The sequence below is a fragment of the Bombina bombina genome, chromosome 1 (genome assembly GCF_027579735.1).
Source record: "Bombina bombina isolate aBomBom1 chromosome 1, aBomBom1.pri, whole genome shotgun sequence".
Taxonomy (NCBI): Eukaryota; Metazoa; Chordata; class Amphibia; order Anura; family Bombinatoridae; genus Bombina; species Bombina bombina.
The window spans coordinates 545,066,682-545,084,309 of record NC_069499.1 but is presented as its reverse complement, the minus strand read 5'-3'; the positions used below and the strand labels follow the sequence as shown (position 1 = coordinate 545,084,309).

At 40.0% G+C, this 17,628-nt stretch overlaps 1 protein-coding gene across 1 annotated transcript in view; it reads left to right on the top strand.

Moving 5' to 3' along the window:
• CARF (calcium responsive transcription factor) overlaps nucleotides 1-17,628 on the top strand; it is a 261,735-nt gene that overhangs the window by 171,310 nt on the left and 72,797 nt on the right. Inside the window, exon 13 of the mRNA XM_053698682.1 lies at nucleotides 13,006-13,124. Within this exon, the coding sequence (XP_053554657.1) occupies nucleotides 13,006-13,124 (119 nt within the window). The remainder of the gene's footprint in view (nucleotides 1-13,005; nucleotides 13,125-17,628) is intronic.

Here is a 17,628-nt window from a genome sequence, read left to right as displayed (position 1 = left end):
ATTTTACTGTTCCGGAATCCCCTATTGCATAATATGTTGGCATGAAGGGGGGTTTGTGTAGAGTTTATTTTTCTACTGCCTAGTGTAAGAGCGCTGACAGGACGCAGCTACTGCTAGCTAATTATGGGCTTCTTTTTCAGCTTTTTTTTTTTCATAACCGCTGTTCGTTCCTTCTTTTACCAGCTGTTTTGGGAGGCGGTTGCATATGTGACTTATTCTATTTAGATCAGTGGCTTCTTCCTCTGAATGGGGCACTCATCTGGGGTCAGTTAACTTATGTAAGAGTATGGACCCTAATTTTGGTTTCTTACAGAACTTCCTGTTATGCAGTTATTCTGATCGGCTGTTCACACTGCTTCCTAGTATGTAGATAGTTATTTTCTAACTCTCCTTATAACCGCTTTGATTTGTACGCTGTACGGTTGAATTTACTAGATTAATTTACTGGATTTTTAAACTGCTCTCCTAGCAGGACTTTCAATCTACTTACCTATTTGGGGCCAATTTGTCCATATGTTCCTGGGTATATATTATATCTAATATGGTATTAAAAGGTAATCCAAGTATTAATAGGTATTTCTAGATGATATTTTTCTTATAGGACTACTTTTGGGAAATTTTCCCCTACAAGATTACGATATTGTTATACAGTATTAGAAGGTAATTAGTTGCTTAAACGTGAACCTCAACAGGGTCATATATATCCCAGTAAGATTTGGGTGCCATTTTTATTTTGGTGTTATTTGTGTTCAGTATGGTATTAGAAGGTAATTTAACCACTCAGATGTGAGTTGCAGCAGGGTACAACACCCCTAATATGGTATTAACAGGTAATTCAAGATAACATCTCACTTATAGAACATAACCACTTAGATGTGAGTTGCAACAGGGTATAACACCCTTAATACGATATTAACAGGTAATCTAAGATAATATCTTACTTATAAAACTATCTCAGGGAAATACTCCCCTGCAAGATTGCGATATTGTAAAATGGTATTAAGGGGTAATCGCTGCTTAAGCGTAAGCCTAAACAGGGTCATTCATCCCTGTAAGATCCTGTTGTTATTGTGATTTAGCATGGTATTAAAAAGTTAATATAACTGGTTAACAATACTCTAACTTTTTTCAGCTCAGCCACCCAAGAGGCCATCCTGAAATCTTGGAGATCACCTAATCTCCCTGTCTTTTTAAGTTACACCAATCACCATATTGAACACACTACTTACCTGATATACCCTCCTCTGTTCCATTACAAGTACCCACACATATAGATGATTTTACCCCATATTGTAGGTGGTACCTTCTCATAATAGGTGCAGAAGTTTTGGTAATGTTCCTTTTATAGTTGCACATCTGCTTAACCTATTTAGGATCACCTTACTAGTATAAATTTTGTTTCTACACTAAACCGTTTGGAGAGCATAAGGCTTCTTGTTAAACACATACAGGGAGCAGTCCACTAATTTGTGTTTTTACTCTTGTTTTTTTTTTTTAAACAATATTTTTATTGAAATTTACAATATTGTGCATAACAGAGAAGGTACAATGTAATATACAGAAGCAGAGTCAGGATTGTACAAATATCAGTGCAGTTGATAAATCCATGCGTTTCCACTGCCAGAAATGAATGACATACTCGTCACCTCAAACAGTTGTTATTAACAGTGTTCTGATACCATATATATAGTTTACAATCTCCATACACTTATAGCTTATTTGTACATATAGGCTTGTTTACTTGTCCTTCCAGCAACAAAAATAAATTAAAAATCAAAAATAAAAATTCAAAGAAAAGAACATTTACATAAACATGTACGAAAATTTAAAGAAAAAATTAAAACTCAAATTTGAAACCTGAAGCAAGACCCTACAGGTAGAAAGAGAAGAGAAAGACAAGGCGGGACAGCATTGAAGGAAAAGGAAAAAGAAGAAATGCGGAAGCAAGAGGGGTTAAATAGGGATTTAAATAAACAAGGATGAGTTTCTCTTGTCTTTACTCTTGTTTTTTTATGAGTGCTTAGTCACTTTTTATATTAATTAAATTAGTAAAAGTTAAGTTTTAATTAATTAGCCACTCCGGTCTTCCCATCCTCTTACTGGAATTTTTTTTTTATTTTGAGCGTTCACACTATCCTCATATAGTACAAGTGTGCCATTATAGTACTTTCTTTTTGTCTCTCTATCTCTCTTTTTTCTTTCCTAACTACAGAAATAAGCTTAGTTTAGGAGCCTGCTAGGACCTCTAAGCAGAGTATACTATAATAATAATAAGGGAGTAGCAGCTACCAATATGAGACAGCATAGTTTGCTTAAATGTGATATTTGACATTGGATTATGTAAAGTTGTGGAATTGTTCAACCATAGTAGGAGGCAGCTTCAACTTTTAGCAGCGATGAGACCCTCCAATACTGTCAGTGATAATATTTTAAGTTACACTAACTATGAAGATCTCTCTGTTTAAAAGAATACTGAGACACATTGCTTATACTAGCAGTTTTGAAAATACTTGTATTCCTGCCGCTCACACCAATGACCAATTTAAATATATAATTGTATGATTGAAAAGTATTATTTATAAACATGATCTTGCTAACTATGCAGTATCAAATCTTCAATGTTAAGTTGCAGCAGTTCAAATACATATTTATGCTACTATAAGATCTAAAATGTATGAATTTTTACTGTTCAGAGATCAAGACTATGGTATAAATGAGCAATTTGGAATGAGTATACAAGTTCCATTAGCCACAAAAAATAATTGTAGACACACTAACCCTGACAACATCCTGTGTTCAAACTTAGTGGAACATATGAGTATACATTAGAAAATATTAATCAGGGGTACCCACGATACCAACATCCAATATAAAGGTCCAGAAAAGACTGAAGGGATGTCATTTGGAGCAAAAGGGAGGGTAGCAGTCTATGACATAAGTGAGTTATAATTCAGCCGACACCAGTAGATAAGCATTCCTCGTTCCATTGTTAAGATACATCCTCAGTTTTCATACCAAGTTTCCCCTCTTCAGGTAAGCCAGTAGCCAATGACATAATAGAGAAGACAAAGTAATGATCCCAGTACTCAATCATGTTTATCATAGGGCTATTTAATGGGTCCAGATTCAAAATGAAATCTGTGAGTGATTACAGCAGCCGACCTATTTTGTCTTGTTGCTACTTTTTTTCTCTCTTGAGTGTTTCATAATCCTCCTCCTCTTTATCTATGTATAGATATTTTAATGCATGCTCAGGCATTGGAACAAAGACCACTCTGAGCCCTCTCAAAGGATAGTTCTGGTCTCCCTGACTAGAGATTCTCTATTTTTGTGGATCTCCCAGGACAATCTGTCTCAGAACATATGCTTGCTGAGACCATTTTGGGAGATTGTAACCACAGATGTCAGCCTGTTGGGCTGGGGAACAGTTTGGAGTCTGTAAAAGACTCAGGGTACTGGGACTCATGAAGATTTTTCTCTCCCAATAAATCTTTTAGAGTTGAGAGCAATCTTCAATGCCTTAACAGATTGGCCTCAAATGTGTTTGGTAAGGTTTATCAGTTTCCAGTCGGAGAACTTTGCCTAGGTGGCGTATATCTCCACTATTGAAGGAGGTGACTCGCTCTCTTCAGTGGGCGGAGTCTCATGATTGTCACCTTTCTTCCATCCGGTTCCCAGGGGAGGACACCTAGGAAGCGGATTTTGAGTAGGCAAACCTTTCTCCCAGGGGTGCAGAAGTATTCTCAATGATATCCTTCAGGTGGGGACTTCCGGACTCTTATCTGATAGCATTTAATTTAAATGCAAAGCTTCCAGGGTATGGGTCAGGTCCGCAGGTAGCTCTGATCAACGTTCTGGCAGTTCCTTGGGACTTCGGTCTAGTGCCCCTGTTTTTCTTACATTCACTCTCCTTACTCGAGTTATGGCTTGTGTCTAACAGGAGAGGGCATCAGTGATTATTAAGTGTCTCTCTGACCTCACAGAATCTGGTTTGCAGATCTGGTGAAGTTCTCGTTTCTTTACTCTTGGAGGTTGCTGTTTAGAAAGAACTTCTTCAGGGTATTTTTCTACTTCCTAATATAGACTCTCTGAAGCGATCTATTTGGAGATTGAACACCTAGTATTGTCTAGGTGCGTTTTTTTCTGAATAGTAAGCCTGTATCTCACATAATTTTCCATATTGTGTGGCATCGAGAGGGTACTCTTGGAATCGGGTGTGGTTTCCCCACATTTTGTCATTTCTTCAGCAATGGCCTGGAGAAAGACTTGTCAGTCAGTACTCTGAAGGGTCAGATCTCTGCTCTTTCTTTTCTTTTGCATACATGTCTGGCCAGATGTTCAATCTTTTGTGTGGGCCTTGGTCGGAATCAGGCCTGTGTTTAAATCTGTTGCTCTTCCATGGAGTTTTCATCTGGTTGTTAAGGTCAGCAGGCTCAGTTTGAGCCTATGCACTATTTTGATATTAAGTCGTTATTTTGGAAAGTGTTTTTTTTTTTTACTCGCTATTGGTTCTACTGCCAGACTTTCAAGCTTTGGGCTCTGCAGTGTGATTCCTCTTACCTTATTGTTCATTCAAATAAGGTGGTCCTTTGTACTAGGTTGGGATTTCTTCTTAAGGTTGTGTCAGATCGCAACATCAATCAGGAAATTGTTTTTCCTGGATGTTGTGCGTGCTCTAAAATTATCTACAAGTTACTTAAGATTTTGGGCTATCTTCTGCCCTGTTTTTGTTTTCTTTGGTAAACATAAGGGTCAGAAGGCCACTTCTTCTTCTCTTTCTCTCTGGTCGAGAAGTGTTTTTCAGTTAGCTTATGAGACAGCTGGGCAACAGCCTCCTGAGAGAATTAAGGTTTTTTTACACAAGGGTTGTCTCTTCTTCCTAGGCTTTCAAAATGAAGCTTCTGTGAAGCAAATCTGCAAGGCGGCCACTTGGTCCTCATTGCATCTTTTTTTCCAAATTCTTCGAATTTTATACTTTTGCCTAGACTGAAGTTTCCTTTGGGAGTAAGGTTCTTCAAGTGGGGGTGCCTTCTGTTTAGGTCTGTCTGTCTTGTTTTCCCTCCCTTCCATTCTGTGTCCTCTAGCTTGGGTATTGGTTCCCACTAGTAATTAGAATGGATTTGTGGACTCTCCATGCCAATGGGAAAGAAAACAAAATTTATGCTTACCTGAAAAATTATTTTCTTTCCTTGGCATGGAGAGTCTATGACCCGCCCTTAATTTGAGTTAAGACGCCTTTTTTTGGTATAAACTTAAGGCACCTCTATACCCTTGTGTCATCTTCTTTTTCCATTTTCCTTCGGCTGAATGACTGGGGTTTATGGGTAATGGGAGTGACACTTAACAGCTCTGCTGGGGTGTTCTTTGCCTCCACCTGGTGGCCAGGAGTTGAATTCCCACTAGTAATTAGAATGGATTGGTGGACTCTCGATGCCAAGGAAAGAAAACAATTTATCAGGTAAGCATAAATTTTGTTTTTCTTTATGATTCAGATAGAGCATACTATTTTAAAAACTTTTTAATATACTTTTATTATCACATTTTTGTTGTTCTCTTGGTATAATTTGTTAAAAAGCTGAGACGTAAACTCAGGAGCGTACATTTCTGGAGCACTATATGGCAGCAGTTTTGCAAGAATATTATCTATGTGCAAGAGCACTAAATTGTAGCACTTTTACCTGCCATGTAGTGCTCCAGGCCGAACGAAGCAATTTTAACAATAGAACTAAATTGGAAAAATGTTCTTGTTTCATAGCCCTTTAAGTTTCCCCATAAGATTCTCAAGATGTATGAATATTACAAGCTTAGGAGCAAGGCACATAAACCTGGCTGCAGGGGCGAAACTACAGGGGGTGCAGATGTTGCAATTGCGACTGGGCCCCCAAGGGTGGGGGCCCAGCTTAATTTTTTTTTTTTTTAATGAAAAACGTTGACCTGACACTGCCTGCACTGATATCATGTGAGTGTGACATGATGCTTCAATAGTGTCTCTGACTACAGGTGCTAGTCTTTCTGTTTTACCCATTGGTGTTTATGTGTGTATGTGACTGTGTGTGTGTTTATGCATGTATGTGTGTGTGTGTGTATGTTTGTGCAACCAGCAAATTACAGAACTTGTTACTACAGTATGGGGGGGAGGGGGTAAACAGTGTCACTATATACAGTATGGGGGGGCTGGACTAAGCCACAGACTACTGTGGTCACTTTATAAAGTACTGGGGCAGGTAGGGTCAGGCCAGCCATCTCACCGGCAGACTGACAGACTGTGTCACTGACTAACTATATACAGTACTGGTGGGTTAAACAGTGTCACTATATACAGTAATAGGGGGTCAGACCATCTCACAGACTGTGGGCACAGGGTACCTCCTTTTGCAGACATGTAATCTGATTCACATTTTTTTCTGTGTTAAATGTAAAAAAAAAAAAAAGAAAAAAAAAGATATGTATCAAATTCACTTTTCTCTTGTAAGATGTATCGAGTCCACTGATTCATCCTTTACTTGTGGGATATTCTCCTTCCCAACAGGAAGTGGCAAAGAGAGCACACAGCAGAGCTGTCCATATAGCTCCCCCTCTAGCTCCACCCCCCAGTCATTCTCTTTGCCGGCTCTAAGCAATCGGAAGGGTAAAGTGAATGTGGTGTTAGAAATTTAGTTTTTATTATCTACAAGCAAAAGTTTGTTATTTTAAATGGTGCCAGTGTGTACTATTTACTCTCTAGCAGAAAGGAGATAAAGATTTCTGCAGGGAGGAAGATGATTTTAGCATGTTGTAACTAAAATCCACTGCTGTTCCCACAAAGGACTGAGGAGTACAAGAAAACTTTAGTTGGGGGGAACGGTTTGCAGGTTAGGCTGCAAAAAGGTATGTTCAGTCATTTATTTCTAGACAAGACTGTGATAATGCTAGAAAGGACTGCTAATATCCCCATGAGGGAAGGGTAAGCTGTATTCAGAAACTAAGTATGGTATTTTAAGCTTACATAACAGAGCTAGTTTATGCTGGTTGACACTACTTTCATGGCAAACGGTTTTTATTGAAAATTTCGTTTGTTTGAGACACTTTGAGGGTTACTTTGGGTTTCTTTCAGGGGTTGTTACCCACATGGCTATTATTCAAACACTTGGGAGTGTTTCTTTAGGCCTCACAAGCACCGTAGTGAGGTGGGAGGGGCCTAATTTCGCGCCTCAGATGCGCAGTTATATTTGACTAGAAGTTCAGGCTGCTTCACATGGAGGGTCCGGCTGCAGTTTGAGGGCCTATAAGAAGTTTTTTCCCCACAAATCTGGTTCCTAAGGGCAGGTAGGGCCACAGCAGAGCTGTGGCAGGGTGTTGAACGTTTTTTAACCATTTTTTTGGCTACTGTCGATCCGGTTTTGACATTAAGGGGTTAATCGTTTTTATTGCTAGTGGTGCAATCTTACTAATGCTTTAGGTACATACTGTAAAAATTTCGAAAAGTTTGCTGCATTTTTTCACTGTTTTGCAAAATTGTGTGCCTTTTTTATCTCTTAAAGGCACAGTAACGTTTTTTTCAAAGTGTGTTTTTACTTGATTAAAGTGATTTCCAAGCCTGTTTGTTTTTAATACTAGTCTGTTAAACATGTCTGACACCAAGGAAAATCCTTGTTCAATGTGTTTAGAAGCCATGGTGGAACCCCCCCTCAGAATGTGTCCCACTTGTAATGATATGTCTATACACTTTAAAGAACATATTGTTGCACTTAAAAATGTGGCCCAAGATGATTCTCCGACCGAAGGTAACGAGGTTAGCCCGTCAACCTCTCCCCAAGTGTCACAACCAGTTACGCCCGCTCAAGCGACGCCTAGCACCTCTAGTGCGTCTAATTCTTTTACCTTGCAAGACTTGGCGGCAGTTATGAATAATACTCTCTCAGTGTTTTTATCTAAACTGCCCGTGTTACCTGCAAAGCGCTCTGTTTTAAGAACAGATTCTGAGCATTCTGACGCTTTAGTAGCCGTATAAGATATACCCTCACAACGCTCTGAAGTGGGGGCGAGGGATGTGCTGTCTGAGGGAGAAATTTCCGATTCAGGAAAGGTTTCTCCTCAGACAGATTCAGATACGTTGGCTTTTAAATTTAAACTAGAACACCTCCGCTTATTGCTCAGGGAGGTATTAGTTACTCTGGATGACTGCGACCCTATGGTGGTTCCAGAGAAATTGTGTAAAATGGACAAGTATCTAGTTCCTGTTTACACTGATGTGTTCCCGGTCCCTAAGAGGATTGCGGATATCGTTACTAGGGAGTGGGATAGACCAGGTATTCCCTTTGTTCCCCCTCCTGTTTTTAAGAAAATGTTCCCCATATCTGACCCCATGCGGGACTCGTGGCAGATGGTCTCTAAGGTGGAGGGGGCTATTTCTTCACTTGCTAAATGCACAACCATACCAATTGAAGACAGTTGTGCTTTTAAAGACCCTATAGATAAAAAATTAGAGGGTTTACTTAAGAAAATTTTTGTTCAACAAGGTTTTCTTCTCCAACCTATTGCGTGCATTTTTCCTGTAACTACTGCAGCTGCTTTCTGGTTCGAGGCACTGGAAGATACGCTCCAGACGGAGACCTCATATGAGGACATTATGGACAGAATTAAGGCTCTTAAGCTGGCTAATTCTTTTATCACAGATGCCGCTTTCCAACTAGCTAAGTTAGCGGCAAAGAATTCAGGTTTCTCCATTTTAGCGCGTAGGGCGCTATGGCTAAAGTCCTGGTCGGCCAATTTGTCGTCAAAATCCAAACTCTTGAACATCCCTTTCAAAGGAAAGACCCTCTTCGGGCCTGAATTGAAAGAGATTATTTCAGAAATCACTGGGGGAAAAGGCCATGCTCTCCCTCAGGACAAGTCCTTTAAGATAAAGAACAAACAAAATAATTTTCGTTCCTTTCAGAATTTCATGAGCGGTCTCGCTTCATCCTCCCCTGCTACAAAGCAAGAGGGTAACGCTTCGCAACCCAGGTCAGCCTGGAAACCTTACCAGGGCTGGAACAAGGGTAAACAGGCCAAGAAGCCTGCAGCTGCCTCCAAGACAGCATGATGGGGTAGCCCCAGATCCGGGACCGGATCTAGTAGGGGGCAGACTCTCTCTCTTTGCTCAGGCCTGGGCAAGAGACATACACGATCCCTGGGCCTTAGAGATTGTATCCCAGGGATATCTTCTAGAATTCAAGGACTCCCCTCCAAGGGGAAGGTTCCACATTTCTCGTCTGTCTACAGACCAGACAAAGAAAGAGGCGTTCTTATGCTGTGTAGAAGACCTACATACAATGGGTGTGATTCACCCAGTTCCAATTGCGGAACAAGGGCTGGGTTTTTACTCAAACCTGTTTGTGGTTCCCAAGAAAGAAGGAACTTTCAGACCAATCCTGGATCTCAAAATTCTAAACAAATTCCTCAGAGTCCCATCATTCAAGATGGAGACCATTCGGACAATCTTGCCAATGATCCAGGAGGGTCAATATATGACTACCGTGGATCTAAAGGATGCGTATCTGCACATTCCTATCCACAAAGATCATCACCAGTTTCTCAGGTTCGCCTTTCTGGACAAGCATTACCAATTTGTGGCTCTTCCTTTCGGGTTGGCCACTGCTCCCAGAATTTTCACAAAGATGCCAGGGTCCCTCCTGGCGGTTCTAAGACCGCGGGGCATAGCAGTGGCGCCTTATCTAGACGACATCTTAAGTCAAGCGTCGACTTTCCAAAGAGCCAAGTCTCACACGGAAATTGTATTGGCCTTTCTGAGGTCTCACGGGTGGAAGGTGAACATCAAAAAGAGTTCTCTCTCCCCCCTCACAAGAGTTTCCTTCCTAGGAACTCTAATAGACTCGGTAGAAATGAAAATATTTCTGACGGAGGTCAGAAAGTTAAAACTCTTAACCACTTGCCGAGCCCTTCATTCCATTCCTCGGCCATCTGTAGCTCAGTGCATGGAGACAATCGGGCTAATGGTAGCGGCAATGGACATAGTCCCTTTTGCACGGATACACCTCAGACCACTGCAACTATGCATGCTCAAACAGTGGAATGGGGATTATGCAGATTTGTCTCCTCAAATACAGCTGGACCAGGGGACCAGAGATTCTCTTCTCTGGTGGTGGTCTCAGGATCACCTGTCTCAGGGAATGTGTTTCCGCAGACCAGAGCGGATCATCGTAATGACCGACGCCAGTCTGTTGGGCTGGGGTGCAGTCTGGGACTCCCTGAAAGCTCAGGGCTTATGGTCTCAGGAAGAAGCTCTTCTCCCGATTAACATTCTGGAACTGAGGGCGATATTCAACGTGCTTTAGGCATGGCCTCAGCTAGCTGCGGCCAAATTCATCAGATTTCAGTCGGACAACATCATGACTGTGGCTTACGTCAATCATCAAGGGGGAACAAGGAGTTCCCTAGCAATGATGGAAGTCACAAAAATAATCAGGTGGGCGGAGGATCACTCTTGCCATCTCTCAGCAATTCACATCCCAGGAGTAGACAACTGGGAGGCGGATTTTCTAAGTCGTCAGACTTTTCACCCGGGGGAGTGGGAACTCCACCCGGAGGTATTTGCCCAGCTGACTCAGCTATGGGGCACTCCAGAATTGGATCTGATGGTGTCCCATCAGAACACCAAGCTTCCTCTTTACGGGTCCAGATCCCGGGATCCCCAGGCGGTGCTGATAGATGCTCTAGCAGTGCCTTGGTCCTTCAATCTGGCCTATGTTTTTCCACCGTTTCCTCTCCTCCCTCGTCTGGTTGCCAGAATCAAGCAGGAGAGGGCTTCAGTGATTCTAATAGCGCCTGCGTGGCCACGCAGGACCTGGTATGCAGACCTAGTGGACATGCCATCTGTTCCACCATGGACACTACCAATGAGGCAGGACCTTCTAATACAAGGTCCTTTCAAACATCCAAATCTAATTTCTCTGCGTCTGACTGCTTGGAAATTGAACGCCTAATTCTATCAAAGCGTGGTTTCTCTGAGTCGGTTATTGATACCCTGATTCAGGCTAGAAAGCCTGTCACCAGGAAAATCTACCATAAGATTTGGCGAAAATATCTTTTTTGGTGCGAATCCAAGGGTTACTCATGGAGTAAGATTAGGATTCCCAGGATATTGTCCTTTCTCCAAGAAGGATTGGAGAAAGGATTATCAGCTAGTTCCTTAAAAGGACAGATATCTGCTTTGTCTATTCTTTTACACAAACGTCTGGCAGAGGTACCAGACGGTCAAGCGTTTAGTCAGGCTTTAGTCAAAATCAAGCCTGTTTATAGACCTGTGGCTCCGCCATGGAGTCTGAATTTAGTTCTTTCAGTTCTGCAAGGGGTTCCGTTTGAACCTTTACATTCCATAGATATTAAGCTTTTATCTTGGAAAGTTTTGTTTTTGGTAGCTATCTCTTCTGCTCGAAGAGTTTCAGAGTTATCTGCTTTACAGTGTGATTCACCTTACCTGGTTTTCCATGCAGATAAGGTAGTTTTGCGTACCAAACCCGGTTTTCTTCCTAAGGTTGTGTCTAATAAGAATATTAACCAGGAAATTGTTGTTCCTTCTCTGTGTCCTAATCCTTCTTTGAAGAAGAAACGTCTGTTACACAATCTTGATGCGGTTCGTGCTTTAAAGTTCTATTTACAAGCAACTAAGGATTTCAGACAAACAACTTCATTGTTTGTTATCTATTCTGGTAAGAGGAGAGGTCAGAAGGCGACTGCTACCTTTCTTTCCTTTTGGATGAAAAGCATCATCCATTTTGCCTATAAGACTGCTGGCCAGCAGCCTCCCGAAACAATTACTGCTCATTCTACCAGAGCAGTGGCTTCCACATGGGCTTTTAAAAATGAGGCTTCTGTTGAACAGATTTGTAAGGCAGCGACTTGGTCTTCGCTGCATACTTTTTCCAAATTTTCCAAATTCTATACTTTTGCTTCTTCGGAGGCTATTTTTGGGAGAAAGGTTTTACAAGCAGTGGTGCCTTCCTTTTAAGGTACCTGTCTTGTTCCCTCCCTTCATCCGTGTCCTAAAGCTTTGGTATTGGTATCCCACAAGTAAAGGATGAATCCGTGGACTCGATACATCTTACAAGAGAAAACAGAATTTATGCTTACCTGATAAATTACTTTCTCTTGTGATGTATCAAGTCCACGGCCCGCCCTGGCTATTAAGTCAGGTAGTTTTTATGTTTAAACTACAGTCACCACTGCACCCTATGGTTTCTCCTTTTTCTTCCTAACCTTCGGTCGAATGACTGGGGGGTGGAGCTAGAGGGGGAGCTATATGGACAGCTCTGCTGTGTGCTCTCTTTGCCACTTCCTGTTGGGAAGGAGAATATCCCACAAGTAAAGGATGAATCCGTGGACTCGATACATCACAAGAGAAAGTAATTTATCAGGTAAGCATAAATTCTGTTTTTTTAGGGGAGGCTTATTAGATTCTTGCACCTGGGCCCTGTGGTTTCTAGTTACGCCTCTGCCTGTCTGTCTGAATACCATGTCTTGTTTTAATTGTTGTGTCCCCAGCAAAAGCGCTGGGAAATATGATGGCACATGCAAATGATGATGATAACTCTAGGAAACTTTAGTGACCTGACTTACTTGAGGGAATTTAATGCAGATTGAGCATGTCCTATGCAATTCATAACAGACATTTTTTATATATATATATATATATATATATATATATATATATATATATATATAAGAGAGAGAGAGCGAGAGAAAAAAAATTATAATAATAAAATAAAAAATCATCAGGGGTTGCTATGTTCTTTGTTTAGAGGAGGATTGCCTGGTATTTCAGGTCTGGACTACCCTTGATAGGTGGGATCAGACTAATATACTTTAGGAAAGTTCTCCTCTGTGAAAAGCACAATCGGGCTTAGATGTTTGAATGTAAAGTACAAAAATGGTATATACCTTATAAAAGGCATTATAAATATAGCTTTGAGCTAACAATAGTTTCAATACAGATTTAAAACATATTATCATTCTATTTCTTTTCAGTTTCTGATCAAGAACCTTTAGTAGTTGACAATTCATCCGCAGAGCAAGTTTGTCAAGACCCAGCTCAGATGATTACGTCACTGGCTTCTATCCAACCCAAAATTTTTGCACAAGTGCAGGTTGGTGGTTTAAATAAGTATAGCACATATGTTCAGGATAATATATACTAATAAAATGTAAATACTCTCCCTTTGTTTATCTTAAACAGAGATTAAAGTTATTGCTTAAAATGGAACTGTCAACTTAAACCACATTGCCCTAGCACAGTAAAATGATTCATGTTTTACAGAATTGTATTTTCTTTCTTCTCAATAAATTTGATAAGGTTTGCCAGTTACACATCATCTAAAAGTGCTTTTAATTTAGTTATAGAGAAATCAGTGATGTTGCTCACAGGCAATGCTCATATTCAGATAAAGCAAAATCACCTAATGTTTCTCCAGGAAAGAATACATATAGAAATATTTATAGATTTTTTTGGTTTCCTTTTATTCTTTAATCATTCTTCATGCATATTTTTACACACTCTAACATTTTTGTCTCAACTAGTGCCTATAAATTTTAGAAGTTGGCATATGCTGTGCTTAGTTATGTATGCCATTATGTTTGAGACCACAAGCTTTTCAGTTTCACATAATTCTTTCAATAATGTTTTTTCTTTCATAAGGTGGTGAGAGTCCACAAGCCATTACTCCTTGGTTTCAAGTCCTGGCCACTAGGAGGAGGCAAAGATTCCCAAAGCGCTAACAGCACTTAATCCTTCCCAGCTCTCTGGTATTCTAGTCTTTTCTATGCCTCTACAGGGGGAATGTGAAGAATCGAGATGCTCCAAATTCTTCATTGAGAGCCCAATTATTCCTTTCAGAGAGCTGTCTACAATGACAGAGGGGTTGTATGGAGCACTGGGCAGTTAGTCACAAGCCTGCAACAGGTGTCGTGGGTACCTGTCCCTTAGCCTCCTGTTGGGTCGTCGTTGCACTCCGATTTCAGATCCTCTGCTTTTGTTTGCACAGCACTGGAGGGGCTCTCTACTGGAAGCAGTCTATTTTGCAGCTTGCCAGCACGGTAGAGTGGGTGCATCTGAGGTAAGTGCAGTCATTTCATGCACTCACATAGCCCACAGGCTATTAGCAGGTACATCATAGCCAGGGGACATATTCTTATTTTGAAATGTGTTTTATTGATTTTTCAAACAAGAAATTGACAAAGACAAATACAGTAAAGTATACAAAGCTTAGTCAATTTTTTCTCAGTAATATCAATCATTCAGGTGGCAGTTAATACACAAAAAAGTAGTGCAATGGAATACACAGGTCAACTACAATCATTTAAAACTAGGTACCATCTAGGTTCAAAACAATTTCTATTCAAATCATCTTAAAGTTGTGAGCTTCCCTGTGTCTATTACACAAAATGTCTCTTTGTACCGGAGGTACCACAGTGTAAATATAACTAGAATATGTAACAGCAAAATATAGGTAGATATAAAAAAGAAAAAATAAGAGAAACATATTACCTTGCTGAAAGGAAAAGAAAAAGGTAGGGTTGGCATTGTATTACAAAACAAATCATATTGTCACTTTCTGTTCCATGGATCTATAATTCAATTTTATAAAATGCTTGAAATATAAGTTAGGGTGGTGACTCGTCATGGTCAATTATTACACCAATAAAACCATACTTTATGAAAAGAGTCAGTGTTATCTTGCATCCATGAGCCCACGTTCCAATATTTAGCCATACACATCCTTGTGGCTGTTCATTTTATTCTAATGCACGTTTGTATGTGAGAGTTATAAGCTATAATGCATTTATTTAAGAGGGCTTGTGGGATCCTATGGACTATAGCACTATGTAGATGCGTACATAAGAAGGTGGATAACATATCCCAGATGCATTTAACATATATATATATATATATATATATATATATATATATATATATATATATATATATATATATATATATATATGCCCTCATCCTTACAACCTCTATAACAGAGCCTATTGCCTCCTGATACTAACTGAGAAGTTATTAAAGGAGTCAAATACCATCTAAATGATGTTTTCAGGCTATTTTTCTTCATGTCTGAGCTCAAAAGACATTTACACACTTTATGGAAAGTTTTTTTACCATGTATCTTTACTATATTCTGTTCCTATATCTTTTTCCTATCTGCACATTATACAGTATTAAATTTGGTTATAGTTTTAGCTGTCTGTATTGCCAGATATGACTGTGAAATAGGTTGTTTTGGTCTGGTGGGTAAGCTATATAAATTTCCAAGTACAGTAGGTTTCTGTTTTCCAGTGTCAAGTATATATTTACGCATTGCTGAAGCAATTTGTAGATACAAATACTAATTGAGTTCCAAAGGTTGTAATTTTATGTTGAAATTGTAAGAACATAATAATTCTACTATTTCTTTCTAATGACACGATGAGTCCACGGATCATCTAATTTCTATTGGGAATATCACTCCTGCCCAGCAGGAGGAGGCAAAGAGCACCACAGCAAAGCTGTTAAATATTGCCTCCTTTCCCTCCAACTCCAGTCATTCTCTTTGCCCACGTTAGAGCAAGGAAGTGGTAAAGTTAGGTGTTGATAAAAGATTCTTCAAGCAAGATTTTATTATTTTTTAAGTAGTGCAAGATTGTGCTGCTTTGTTCTAGGGTGTAGCCGTAGTCTATATCAGTCTCTTCAGTAGAGCAGTGGTGGCTTTAGAGCAATGGGAACTTGTGGGACATAATTCTCACTGCGCCTCCCATGTAGTTTATGCTGCCCTAATTCTGAAAGCCTGAGTAAGATTACTCAGTCTTTATCTCTTTTTCAACAGGTCCATGTGAGGGAGAAGACCTCTCAAACCTAGTGAACTGCCTTGCTGCCTGGCAGTTTTATGAGGTAAGTGCTGACTTTATTTTTTCTGGGACTAGTAAAAGAAAAAAGGACTCAGAAAAAGTTTGGGCACTTTATTCATTAAGGAAAAAATATGGCATTTTATTATTTCCCTGGAATGGGATGTTTGATACATTAATCCTAATGTCTTAAGGGGATTATATAAGGCAGCATTTGCTGGCACTGGGTACTTGAGGAAAATAGGCAAAATGTTGGTGATACTCTTCATTTTTTTATTACGGAGCTTCACATAAAATGTCGACTGACACATTATTTTTGACATGCCCACGATGGGCGGAGCTTGTGCGGCAGTAGAATTATCTGTTGCGCACATATTTCTCTTGTTAAGTGTATCCAGTCCACGGATCATCCATTACTTGTGGGATATTCTCCTTCCCAACAGGAAGTTGCAAGAGGATCATCCACAGCAGAGCTGCTATATAGCTCCTCCCCTTACTGCCATATCCAGTCATTCTCTTGAAACTCTCAACTAAGATGGAGGTCGTAAGAGGACTGTGGTGTTTTATACTTAGTTTATTTCTTCAATCAAAAGTTTGTTATTTTTAAATGGTACCGGAGTGTACTGTTTATCTCAGGCAGTATTTAGAAGAAGAATCTGCCTGTGTTTTCTATGATCTTAGCAGAAGTAACTAAGATCCTTTGCTGTTCTCACATATTCTGAGGAGTGAGGTAACTTCAGAGGGGGAATAGCGTGCAGGTTTTCCTGTAATAAGGTATGTGCAGTTAAAATATTTTTCTAGGGATGGAATTTGCTAGAAAATGCTGCTGATACCGAAGTAATGTAAGTAAAGCCTTAAATGCAGTGATAGCGACTGGTATCAGGCTTATTAATAGAGATACATACTCTTATAACAGTGTATTTTAAAACGTTTGCTGGCATGTTTAATCGTTTTTTTACATATGTTTGGTGATAAAACTTATTGGGGCCTAGTTTTTTCCACATGGCTGGCTTGAATTTTGCCTAGAAACAGTTCCCTGAGGCTTCCCACTGTTGTAATATGAGTGGGAGGGGCCTATTTTGGCGGTTTTTTGCACAGCAAAAATTACAGACACAGACATCCAGCTTCTTCCTGCATGATCCAGGACTTCTCTGAAGGGCTCAAAAGGCTTCAAAAGTTGTATTGAGGGAGGTAAAATGCACAGTAGAGCTGTGGCAGTTGTTGTGACTGTTTAAAAAACGTTTTTGTCATTTGTTATTCCGTTTTTGGTATTAAGGGGTTAATCATCCATTTGCAAGTGGGTGCAATGCTCTGCTAACTTATTACATACACTGTAAAAATTTCGTTAGTGTAACTGCATTTTTTCACTGTTATTTAAAAATTTGGGAAAATGTGTGTTTCTTAAAGGCGCAGTAACGTTTTTTATATTGCTTGTAAACTTGTTTTAAAGTGTTTTCCAAGCTTGCTTGTCTCATTGCTAGTCTGTTTAAACATGTCTGACACAGAGGAACCTACTTGTTCATTATGTTTGAAAGCCATGGTGGAGCCCCATAGGAGAATGTGTACTAAATGTATTGATTTCACCTTAAACAGTAAAGATCAGTCTTTATCTATAAAAGAATTATCACCAGAGGGTTCTGTCGAGGGGGAAGTTATGCCGACTAACTCTCCCCACGTGTCAGACCCTTCGCCTCCCGCTCAGGGGACGCACGCTAATATGGCGCCAATTACATCAGGGACGCCCATAGTGATTACCTTGCAGGACAT